The sequence below is a fragment of the Oncorhynchus tshawytscha genome, linkage group LG14, assembly GCF_018296145.1.
Source record: "Oncorhynchus tshawytscha isolate Ot180627B linkage group LG14, Otsh_v2.0, whole genome shotgun sequence".
Classification (NCBI taxonomy): Eukaryota; Metazoa; Chordata; class Actinopteri; order Salmoniformes; family Salmonidae; genus Oncorhynchus; species Oncorhynchus tshawytscha.
In genome coordinates, this window is record NC_056442.1 from 1,020,703 (window position 1) to 1,033,010 (window position 12,308).

At 40.2% G+C, this 12,308-nt stretch overlaps 2 protein-coding genes across 4 annotated transcripts in view; one reads left to right on the plus strand and one right to left on the minus strand.

The window, feature by feature from the left end:
• Positions 1-1,231: 1,231 nt before the first annotated feature.
• Positions 1,232-7,087, minus strand: LOC112253655 (FUN14 domain-containing protein 1). Of its 2 annotated transcripts, none has more exons than XM_024425583.2 (5): positions 7,020-7,087; positions 6,228-6,408; positions 3,975-4,050; positions 3,453-3,581; positions 1,232-2,924 (listed from the first exon to the last, which is right to left on the minus strand). In XM_024425583.2, the coding sequence occupies exons 1-5, from the start codon at positions 7,036-7,038 to the stop codon at positions 2,847-2,849; spliced, it is 483 nt and encodes a 160-aa protein (XP_024281351.1). In that variant the 5' UTR covers positions 7,039-7,087; the 3' UTR covers positions 1,232-2,846. The 2 variants fall into 2 exon arrangements, with proteins under 2 accessions (XP_024281351.1, XP_024281350.1); XM_024425582.2 differs by having other exon boundaries at positions 3,447-3,581.
• Positions 7,088-8,155: 1,068 nt separating this feature from the next.
• The window catches only part of LOC112253657 (lysine-specific demethylase 6A), a 44,762-nt gene continuing 40,609 nt past the window's right edge, over positions 8,156-12,308 (plus strand). For both annotated transcript variants that reach the window (XM_042296705.1, XM_042296706.1), the window contains exons 1-2: positions 8,156-8,648; positions 8,787-8,850. In XM_042296705.1, coding sequence (XP_042152639.1) covers positions 8,473-8,648; positions 8,787-8,850 — 240 coding nt within the window. In that variant the 5' untranslated portion in view covers positions 8,156-8,472. The remainder of the gene's footprint in view (positions 8,649-8,786; positions 8,851-12,308) is intronic.

A 12,308-nucleotide genomic window follows, 5' to 3' on the forward strand; every position in this document is an offset into this window, starting at 1 on the left:
TTGGATCTATTGGGGGCTATTGATGATCCGATTGGTTGGTGATGTGGTCATCGGATGGTGGAGAGTGGGCCTCATCTCATTCCCCCCACTCTAATATCCCCCTCTACCCCTACACCATTACACATGGGCACACTCACAGATAGAGGTAAAAACAAAGAAAAAGGCAGGACTGGAAAGAGAAAGCGAGAGAAACAGAGAGAGAGAACAGAGAAAGAGGGTGGAAAAGAGGGAAGGACACACCACACCACAAGAGAGCAGGAAGAGAGAAAGAGAAAAAGAGCAGTTTCCATAGCAACAGGGAGGGACCAGTGGTAGTGTGGTGCTGGCAGCTACAGTAACACACAGTAGAGAGGCACTCTGGTGAGGTAACATCATGGCTGCCTAGGTTTTCAGCTTCATTCAGCTCAATAGACATTGAAGTCATTATTTACACAAATCAATATGCCTCTGACAGGACATTATGAAATTACAATAAATCAATCCAATTTTATTTGAAAGGTTTTTTTGTCAAGTCAATTGACAAAGAGTACTTCATATATCCCAGAACTAAATCCCAAGCTACAGAAAGTCTATCAGGACTAAACCCCAATTCAATGTGCATTTAATATAAACCAAAAAATATTTAATTTATTAATTGATATTGTACTCTGTGACAGAGGTAAACAAAACAAAATGGACAATTGGTACTTATTTCAGATTGATTTGGTGAGTATCTTCCTTTGTCACTTTCTACATGCAGTACCTTTCAAAAGCAGATCTCACAGTGTAGATGAATACAGAGACATAGTGGTGAAACATCTTAGTATTATGACAATGCTCATTCATTGTTGCTGTGACATGCATGGTAGTTATTACAAACCCATCCTCCATGCTGACACAAGGAAGCATCCATTTCTATTCACATAACATCTGGACATTTGCATTACCGGAACTCATAGACTACACTCACACAGGCAGCCCAATTCTGATTTTTTGCCGAAATTACTGGCAAAACTGACCCGATTGGCCAAAATACCAATAATTTGGCAAAAAATTGGAGTTGGGTTTCCTGTGTAAAGGCAGCCATAGAGCTACTGAAATCTGAAAAGGCATGCTGGCTTTAATGATCAAAATAAGTATACTGTTGAGAAGTTAAATGTGTCAAGATAGACTGTTAATCCACTCAGTGTACACACCAAGCCCTGATTGTATGCATGTCTGCCATGCAGTCCAGTGACCACACACACAACTGTTAACATTGCTAACCAACAAAAATCAGGCAACTTTATTTGACAAAACAGAAACATAAGACCAATCCATAGTTATGGTTGGTTATCAAGATTTCAAAATAGCATTCAGGAGGTCAGAACATATGGAGGTTAACGGCAGTAAGAAGTTAATGTGCACTTGGTGAAGTACAGAAACTAATGGAAAATCATACTCCTGACAAGTAATATTTAAATAGTTAAAGACACAATATGGAACAACTTATAAGCAACTGAACACTGACTTTATACTGTGCATTTCCTTCTATCTATAAAACTGATAGTATATTCTACACATGACTAAATCACATGTTTTCCTATTACTACACTGATAGCAGGTTCACATTCTTTAGAATGAGTCTTGTCCTGGAGGAAGAACTAAGCGAATCTGCTAGATAGCCAATTCTGACTTTGCAGCTGGCCTATATTGTAAAAATTCATTAAAACTACATTCAACTTTTTGGTCTAAATTTAAGGTTAGGCGTTAGGGTTAACAGTGTGGTTACAGTTAGATTTAAAATCAGATTTTGTGGCTGTGCCAGCTAGTGACCATTCTGCAGAGCTGCCCCAGGAAAAAGATTCTTTATGAAAAACGCTAATCTGCACACAGATATACCTACAGTACATTAGCCAGCAAAGGTGCAGTGATCAGGTGTTGGTATATTAAGCCCGTAACAACAGGTCTGCAGACACATTTTGTTGAATAGCACAGGGTGGTAAAACTTTGGTCTGAGTATAGGGAGAGCTGGTCAGTGTCCCAAATGGCACCCTATTTCCCACATAGGACTCTGGTCAAATGTAGTGCACTATGGGCATTTGGGACACATTCCTGATCCTAGACCTGTTCTTCCAGGTAAAAGAGTGCACCAGATAGACAGGGGCCGAGTAATCCTATGTCTAGTGTGTGGTACAGTATATTAGTAGTATATCATAGTGTATCAAGAGGTGTCGCTTGTGCACTTAAAGGGACATTTCTAACATTTTCAACATTGTATTCATCATCTCCAGAACTACCCTAACATCAACGTATGTGAAAATGTCATGTTTCTATGTTTTGAAGTCAAAATTAGTTTTGTAATAATGGCATCATCCGGTGTGCATCGTGATTTCAACCAATTATGAGTAGGCATAGTTCACTAATTGATTCAAATCACATGATGCACACCATATGACGGTGAACAAATATATATATATATATATAATATAGCTGATTCAAAACATAGAAACGTGACATTTTCACATACATTGATGTTGGGGGTAGTGCTGATTATGAATATGAAGTATAGAAATTCCATATTCAACAGGCCCAAACAACTGATCCTGGATCAGAAACCACCAGATAAATAGAATAAAAAGAGGGTGGACAAGCTAGACTCTGATCAGTTGGGCAGTAACGGAAGAGAGCAGCCAGGGGGGCATAAAGTGGCAGCTTCGCATGTTCAGCCTCCTCCCAAACCCGTTTCATGACTAGTTCCGTGCTGGGAGAAAGACAACGATTCACAGTTAATGACAACATCCCGTGTGGAGATTCAGTTCACAGTAATGACAGCTTCCTTCTTCCTATGTAACGACTTCCTCAGTCGTGAATTGGCCCCGACGCCATTAGGAGGCCAAGCCCAGGAGGAATCCACCCACAAACCCGCTGGACAGGACAATGTTCTTCTTGACAAACTCTGTGGCCTGCAGAGAGGGGAAGAAGGAGAGGAAACAAGCAGGCTGTGAGAGGTCACCTCCAATAACTGAAGGGTTATAAGTGATAATAGATGGAAAAATAAGAATCTTATACGCAGGGTATACTTTAGTTTCTGCTTGTGATAAATCCAGGAATGTGCTTTTCCAGTGTGAGTTCGCTAGAGGGCGCTGTTGCTGCATTATTAGTCCATCAAATGGCTGCGGATGACTCAGGTATTTATGAACTTAGCTATTTCCCCCCAAATATGATAATTAAGTATACCTTTTTTTCCTCATAAGTACATGCAATGCAAGGCACTGAGATTCAAGTGGACTGGCAATCCAATTGAATCAAAAAGCAGCTCCCACACCCAGGTACCAGTGTTGGCCTCACAGAATAAATGAACAGTTAAATAAAGGACCAATGAGCACGCACACATCTCAGACATGTTCACCTTTTAGAATCACACAATACTATAGGCACAATAGCCTACCATAAAGAAACGATTAGTCAGGCAGTGTTATTAATACCTTTACCTCCTCGAAGAAGGAGTTAATTTCAGGGGCTGCTTGCTTGGTTCTCTTCTTCAGGTGTTTCTTTGCTTTGTTCACGTCCTTCTCCACTTTCTTCCAGTCCACCTGCACGTAGCCACTGTGATTCGCTATCTGCAGGAGAAGGTGCAGAAAGGAAAATGAGTGAGGATTGTTGGGTTGCATGTGAAGTGGCACTCCGTTCACGTTGTAACATGTGATGTCATTGGTGTTCCTGAGTGGCGCCTTAGTTGATGTGAACTAAGGCACTGCATCTCAGTTCTATAGGCATCACTATAGATCCTGGTTCGATTCCAGGCTGTATCACAACTGGCAGTGATTGGGAGTCCCATAGGGCAGCGCACAATTGGCCCAGCGTCTTCCGGATTAGGGTTTGGCCGGGGTAGGCCGTCATTGTAAATAAGAATTTGTTCTTAATTGACTTGCCATGTTAAATAAGATGGAATAGAGATGTGTATTATGTAAGTACCCAGCGTTGACTCAATACAAGTTTGATGCATCTCTTACCTGTAACAACAGGAACCCTCCACCTATGGCAGTTGCAGCTATCTTCCCTACTCTCTGGAACAAGTATCCTGCACACCTGAATGTGAGAGAGAGGAGTGACTGATAGCAGTGTTGTAGTACTCGAGTCCAGGACTCAGACTTGACTCGGACTCAAGTCTCAATTTTCATGGCTCAACTCGAACTGGACCAGAAGTGACTTCCTTGTTAGAAAATCTCTGTGATGCATAATTTAAAATAGGGGGCCTACTAGCTACAACAGCAAATGTTAGAGATATCCTTAAAATGTGCCAACAGTTGAAGAGAATTTGGATTTTTAAATGGTTGGACCACAGCTTTTAGCACTACCAAGGGACTTGTGACTCGACTCGAGAATAAAGGACTCGGACTGGAACACTAGGGACTAGAGGTCGACCGATTATGATTTTTCAACGTCAATACCGATTATTGGAGGACCAAAAAAAGACGCTACCGATTAATCGGCCGATTTAATAAATACAAAAATTGTAATTTGTAATAATTACAATTACAACAATACTGAATGAACACTTATTTTAACCTAATATAATACATCAATCAAATCAATTTAGCCTCAAATAAATAATGAAACATGTTCAATTTTATTTAAATAATGCAAAAACAAAGTGTTGGAGAAGAAAGTAAAAGTGCAATATGTGCCATGTAAAAAAGCTAACATTTAAGTCCCTTGCTCAGAACATGAGAACATATGAAAGCTGGTGATTCCTTTTAACATGAGTCTTCAATATTCCCAGGTAAGAAGTTTTAGGTTGTAGTTATTATAGGAATTATAGGACTATTTCCCTCTATACCATTTATATTTCATATACCTTTGACTATTGGATGTTCTTATAGGCACTTTAGTATTGCCAGTGTAACAGTATAGTTTCCGTCCCTCTCCACGTCCCTACCTGGGCTCGAACCAGGAACACATCGACAACAGCCACCCTCGAAGCATCATTACCCATCGCTCCACAAAATCCAAATTCCCCTCTGCAAGGGGAACAACTACTCCAAGTCTCAGAGCAAGTGACATTTGAAACGCTATTAGCGCGCACCCCACTAACTAGCTAGCCATTTCACTTCGGTTACACCAGCCTAATCTCGGGAGTTGAATGGCTTGAAGTATTTCGAAGAGCTGCAAGCAAACGCACAAAAGTGCTGTTTGAATGAATGCTTATGAGCCTGCTGCTGCCTACCACCGCTCAGTCAGACTGCTCTATCAAATATCAAATCATAGACTTAATGATAACATAATAACACACAGAAATACGAGCCTTAGGACATTAATATGGTCAAATCCAAAAACTATCATTTAGAAAATAAAACGTTTATTCTTTCAGTGAAATACGGAACCGTTACGTATTTTATCTAACGGGTGGCATCCATACATCTAAATATTCCTGTTACATTGCACAACCTTCAATGTTATGTCATAATTACGTCAAATTCTGGCATATTAGTTCGCAACGAGCCAGGCGGCCCAAAAGGTTGCATATACCCAGACTCTGATTGCAATGAACGCAAGAGAAGTGACACAATTTCCCTCGTTTAATATTGCCTGCTAACATGAATTTCTTTTAACTAAATATGCAGGTTTAAAAATATATACTTGTGTATTGTTTTTAAGAAAGGCATTGATGTTTATGGTTAGGTACATTCATGCAACGATTATGCTTTTTTCACAAATGCGCTTTCGTTAAATCATCCCCCGTTTGGCGAAGTTGGCTGTCTTTGTTAGGAAGAAATAGTCTTCACAGTTCGCAACGAGCCAGGCAGCCCAAACTGCTGCATATTCCCTGACCCTGAAGAAAGGCGTTGATGTTTATGGTTAGGTACACATTGATGCAACGACAGTGCTTTTTTCGCGAATGCGCTTGTTAATCACCCGTTTGGCGAAGTAGGCTATGATTCAATTATAAATTAACAGGCACCGCATTGATTATATTGATTATAGCAGGACAAGCTAGATAAACTAGTAATATCATCAACCATGTGTAGTTAACTAGTGATTATGTTAAGATTGATTGTTTTTTTACAAGATATGTTTAATGCTAGCTAGCACCTTACCTTGGCTCCTTGCTGCACTCGCATAACAGGTAGTCAGCCTGCCACGCAGTCTCCTCGTGGAGTGCAATGCAATCGGCCATGATCGGTGTCCAAAAATGCAGATTACCGATTGTTAGGAAAACTTGAAATTGGCCTTAATTAAAATCTGCCCCAATTTGGGTTGCATACCAGCCAGTGACCCCTCCCATCACAATCTGCGTGGTCACAGAGTATTTCTCTGCGAGGGGACCAGAGTTATTCCCAAACATCATGCTCCACCATTGGTGCCTCCGGGCGTACTCTGTCAGGTCCACCACCTCATAGGTGTCATCCTCGCTCTCCGGCTCATCCTTTTCTGATAAGATGTCATCTGGGATGAAGGAAAGACATACAAAGAATTTAAACTGTTTTGCTTTCACTTTCTATCATCTAGGCAACCTAGGGCAGGTTTTTCTATCATCTAGGCAACCTAGGGCAGGCAGGTTTCAGGTCCAAATTCAGTCCAATTACCTCACAGTCAAGAAACAGTTCCAATGCATGCATCTAAATCTTTGCTGTAACTTCATAGTAGTATTGATAGGATTCACAAAACACATGAATTCATTGAATATTGATTTAAAACATGACTGGAATACTTGTTTAGTTGGTAATCACGTTCACGTCATAACTATAACGTGTATATCTGCGATAACGTTACAGTAGTCGGGATAGGAGCCATGGGTGACAAAAACAAATAGGTTCACAATGCCAATGGCTGGTATTTGGGTCGATTGCATGCCATTGTTTAGAAATTAGGCTAAATTGCTAGCAACAAAGCTAGCCATCTAGTCAGTAAAGTCCCCCTGTCAAAAGCCGCAGCTGAAGGAATAGCAATATTTGAGTGTTTAGATTTCTTGATATTGGAACTATCTATATATAGTATATCTGATTCGTTGTTATAATTCGAGATTATTTAATCCATAAACATGGACTAGCACTAACCTTCTTTGCGATCCGCCATTTTGGAGAAAATTACATCATGATGTTGACTGCTGTATGCAAACCCCGCCCCTAAGCTTTATAAACCTCTGCTGGCCCCGCCTACAGAATGATGCTTTGCCACATCAGTATTTTAACACTTTGCTCTTTCTTTGAAATGTTGCAGAATATTGACAATTTCATTTGGAAGCATAAAAATGTTCCATACGAAATAAGATTCAATTTCCCTCACATTTGATTCAATTTCTACACAAAATAGCTATCACTTTATCCCTTGCACATTTAAATTGATTTAAATTGAAATCTACATCAAATACTGTAACTTATATATAATCAATTGATATCAAAATAAATAGTAATATTTTAAAAAGTAATATGTTCAAATGGTTTTATGATACATCAAAAAAGCTATTTGGATAATTAGATTTGAGGATTTTACATTAGATGGATATGTCTTGTCTAACAAATGAGTCTGGGTATTTTGAAAATGTCCACAGCTGGGGAGGGGGGGAAATACCAACAAGAATGATTGCTATTCATTTATTTTTCAAGACATGTAGAAAAGTGAGAATGTAATTCATAACACAGTAGATATACTGTACACAAATACAGTAGAACTAGCTAGTACATTTAAAAAAAAAAATGCTAACAGATCAAATTGGTATCAACCACACAAATGTATAGGAATGTGGGGCCTAGGGCAAGGATGATGATTATTATGATGTGAATGAACATTGCAGGGTGAGAGAAATAAAGTAGTTACACAGTCCTAATCAGAATTCTTACCTCCACACATCATTGCAACGTTTTATTTAGACATGCTTACCCATCAACAGCAAATAATACTGGTATCAAGTATTTGCACAAATTTCTGTTGTCACTCTTAAATGTATTTAGTAATATGACAGTTTGCATGTAGCTATTTAACATTGTTATTTATGCACTTTGCAAAACAAATCAATCAATTTGAATACCTATACAATATACACATTATTGATTTTGAGAAAATAATGAACATGTATAATTGATTTCTGTGGTTTGTAAAAAGATAAATGAAGATGGGTAAAAAAAACTTCATGTCATATGCTGATATTCAGACATATCTATTGGCTGAAGAGGTAGGAGAGGCGTGACTACGGCGGCGCGTGGGTTCGCTTGCTTGTGTGACACAATTATAACAACTTTAAGCTGGTGGCTGTGGGGAATTTTATGGTCAAATAATACTCTTTTCAAACTGCAAGAATTGAACTTCATGCATTACATTTGATTAGTTGCATAAACGGTGCCTAAAAATGTGACGCGCATACTTTTTGGAGGGGTACTTGTTTTCCTGAAAGGATTTACCATTTTGAATTGCGTTTTGATCGTGGAGAAAAGTTTATTCTATCTTAATACATTTTTAGTTTTTCTTCTTTGATTTGGTGGAGTATTTCGTTCGCCCTCTCGTCGCGATTCCATGCAATCGTGCGGAGTCTCGCTCGCTGTTGCTGCCTGCGCTGCTGCTCGGAGTCTCGGCTCGGCTTCTGGTGGTGATGAGGAAAAGAAAATGGCGGCGGGAAAAGCCAGTGAAACCGAGGAGGACTTTCCGACGCTGACAGCCCAAGAGAGGGACAGCTTGGTCGGAATTGACAGGTCGGAGTCAAAGCCCTGCACACACCTCTGGTGTATTCTTAATATTATGTACACGCGTTTGCCGTTTTTATACGTTAAATCCATTTGCACGGCAGTGCAAGTGATACTGAACCGCCTGTGTTGTCTTCTTGCTTGCAGCTCACTGTTTGGATTTCAGAGGCTTCATGAAGATGGCGCCAGAACGAAGGCCTTACTGTTGAAGGTAGCTCGCTAAGTTGCAAACACATAGGACCAGCCGGTCCTTGAACCACAACACTTGCACCTTCTACATTCTTGCCCACATAGTAATACGTGTAACTATGTTAAACTAACTAACATAATAGCCAGTCCACTCTCAGGTGAGAGCACGGACTCTGGTTAACCATACTACACCCATCACACGATGTGCGCAGAGCGACCCTGCGGCTACGCAGCGTTCCTACCCGACTTCTTTCCCTCGCTAGCTAATCCAATAGTGAAAATGAACGGCTTTTCCATTGCATAAACACATTTTAGTAACCCAACTGGCTATTTTCGTTATTAGGGTGGCCTTGCATTTATCTAACTCGTCAATTTAGCTATTTGTTAGTCACAAAGGCTTGTCATATCAAATGTTTCTTCCAAGCTGGTTTGTATTGGGTGCAGTAGAAATGGCTAACAAGCCTGGTAGCTGAATAAGCTAGCTGGCTGTGTAATATAACATCTCAAGTACCTACTTGCGGGCTAGTAATTTATATTGATAATACGAACCACCCCATGCTAACCTTTTAATTTAGCCTGCTAGCAAATGTCTAGCTAGTCTCCTGCCAGTTTGATAACGTTAACTAGCTTGTGGAACGTGCGTTGTTGGGACTCTGGAGTTGGCCAGCTCATTCTGAATGTTAGCTAGTTAGAGATTCAATGGTCAGGGACATATAGAATTAGGCTTTTTACAGATAACAACATTACTGTGATGTAAGCGTTAGGTAACGTTTTGTAGCCAGCTAGCCACATCTACCGAGAATGATAAAGTGACCGAACTTGGTCAGAGAACTAGCTAACGTTTAGGAAGGCTACGTTGTTTTAATGGCGATTTAACGTTATATTATGGAGTAGACGTCCCATGGTGCCAGGAAAGTATGTTTGCTTGCTGCACTGTGTATCTGGCTCGTGCAAAATGTATGCATGAATTTGAGCTGTTCTCGTGCCCCGGAGTTGGTGTTGATTGTGAAGAGCTCGAGACGGGCTTTCGCTATGTTCCAACGGCTGCTAACTAACGTTAGCTCAACGCATTAGCTGTTTGGATAGCTAGCCAGTCATGGCTGCTTGGGCCGGTCCAAGATGGCGGGACAGGGAGTAGTGACACCGAAATCTAGCTATGTGGTGAGCTCGATTAAAACATATATCGAACGAAATGACATGCAATTCGTTGGCAGGTTTTGATTGACCCCTTTAGCCGTGTGGCTTATGTTGGTTTGTTGACAGTTTTCATTGACCCTCTGTGGATGGGTCCCTTCATAGCTAGGTTTTGCATCCCAGCATCAACCTGTAGCTAGCACATTGGACAGTGAACAAAGGACAAAGTTGCACACACATTTATACATTTTTGCTCTTTGTATTGAACTTTTTATTTTCACAGTTGGTGTTTACAATTGGAGGAAGCTTCTATCCCCATACTATGTTGCCACCAAAAAGAAGTGATTGGCTTCCCAGGGTGCTTAGAAAGTAGGCTTGCTGGCAACGTAAACAAAAATGCATATTTTATTGCAAATTCAAATCACTGGGGAGATGATGGCAAACTGGCCACACCACTTTGCCAGCCAGTTCAAACCCTCACCAATTCAGCCATTCTCTTCTCCCTGCATAATTTCCCCTGGTATTTTTTTCAGCAGCGGTGGCAAAGTTGGCTTTGTAGTGGGAGCTGTGGCTAATGGAGCTGTGGCTAATGAAGCTGCCGCAGAGACAATGTTGCTATTTTAAAGTTAATTTCCTGCAATTCTACATGTTTTACCATGTGGCTGAGAGAAATGCAGTTTTAAAGCTAATTTCCTTAAATTCTACACATTTTGCCATGGCTTATCCTGTGTTCTTACGCTATTTGAGTGACTCAAATGTAACAAAATCAATGGGGACCTCATGCCATGACATTTTTAGAATTTGATTCTTCTGACTGTGTAGTTTGTATTTTGGTGAACGTTAGTTATCGAAGGTGATCTTATTTAAAAAATAATAAATATATATTTTTACATACTTTATATCTTGGGTTTAGTCGTCTTAATTTTACACTGGGAATGTTTAACATCCCAATAAATAATTAGATTTATTTATTTTAATAAAAAGGAATACGGGGGAAAGACTGCACTGTCTCGGCATTTAGCTGGGACTTTATACCCATGCATTCTGTCCACATTTATCTCTAAAGTGACGCAGGGGTCCAATGAAGGACTGACCCCGTTCTCTCTTCATATCCGAGATACAGTTCATTTTAAAATGTCATGTCGTTTTTTAGGTCTCACTTTAAAGGTTGCTTAGATTCATATTGTATAGGTTAAAGGTACTCCTTATATCCCTACTCTGAGAAGTGGGTGGGCAGATGCTAGCGGGATGTCACATACTGAAACCAGCCCCTTGCACTTTGGGGAATGCAGCCCTTGGCCAAACTGCCCCATGTAACATTACTAGCTACCCTACACCCTGGTATTCACCCCAGCCATCACATGACACACTCCTAGGGATGTGGTCAATTTAAATCTTGACATTAATGGAACATATTTTTCATGTGCTAAATGAATGACCCGTATGCGTTTCTGCTGCATTGCACCTGGTTTTGCAATTGTCTTGCTACTCTCTAAAATGTGTATTTTGATGTAGCCCACCTCCATCAGCAGTTTATATTGCGCATTGACCACCAGGGATAAGTTTGGACATTATGATGATAAAACCAGTAGCCTTATGTGAAGCTACTGACTCAACATTTGTTAGACGGTGTCACTTTATTTTTTGTAAACTGTGACCTTTTCCCTCAATTAGTTTGAGTTCCATTTTTATATCACTTGTCTCCTGATTTGTTTGTTTATTTTTTATTTTTTTTGCTGTGAGGTGTTCTACCACTAATTATTTTCTTCTATAGCTTTATTAGTTTTGAGTGTCTGCCCTGTCTGGAACGGTGCACAGTCGCTCTGTTGCACAGCTATCTGCGCCCAGATAACGCAGAGTTCAACTCCACTGACAGAACTGGGTCACTGTATCGCCGCCACTGGATTAAGTGGCAACTACATAGAAATAGAATGAGTAGAACTACAACGGGTCTTACAGTGAAATGCTTACTTATAAGCCCTTCACCAACAATGCAGTTTTAAGAAAAATAAGTGATAATTTAAGAATAATTTATGAGCAGCAGTAAAATAACAGTAGCGAGGCTATATACATGAGCTACCGCTACAGAGTCAATGTGCTGGGGCACAGGTTAGTCAAGGTAATATGTTCATGTAGGTAGGGGTAAAGTGACTATGCATAGATAATAAATAGAGAGTAGCAGCTGTGTAAAAGAGGGGTGGACAATGCAAATAGTCTGGGTAGCCATTTATTTGATTAGCTATTCAGGAGTCTTATGGCTTGGTGGTAGAATCTGTTATTAAGAAGCCTTTTGGACCTAGACTTGGCGCTCTGGTACCTCTTGTCGGGCGGCAGCAGAGAGAACAG

What these genes read in the sequence shown, in the direction of transcription:
- LOC112253655 (XM_024425582.2), bottom strand. An exon ending in GAGGGTTCCTGTTGTTACAG is followed by an intron (nt 3,582 to 3,974) that starts GTAAGAGATGCA and finishes CTTCTCCTGCAG; the next exon opens with ATAGCGAATCACAGTGGCTA. An exon ending in CCTTCTTCGAGGAGGTAAAG is followed by an intron (nt 2,925 to 3,446) that starts GTATTAATAACA and finishes CCCTCTCTGCAG; the next exon opens with GCCACAGAGTTTGTCAAGAA.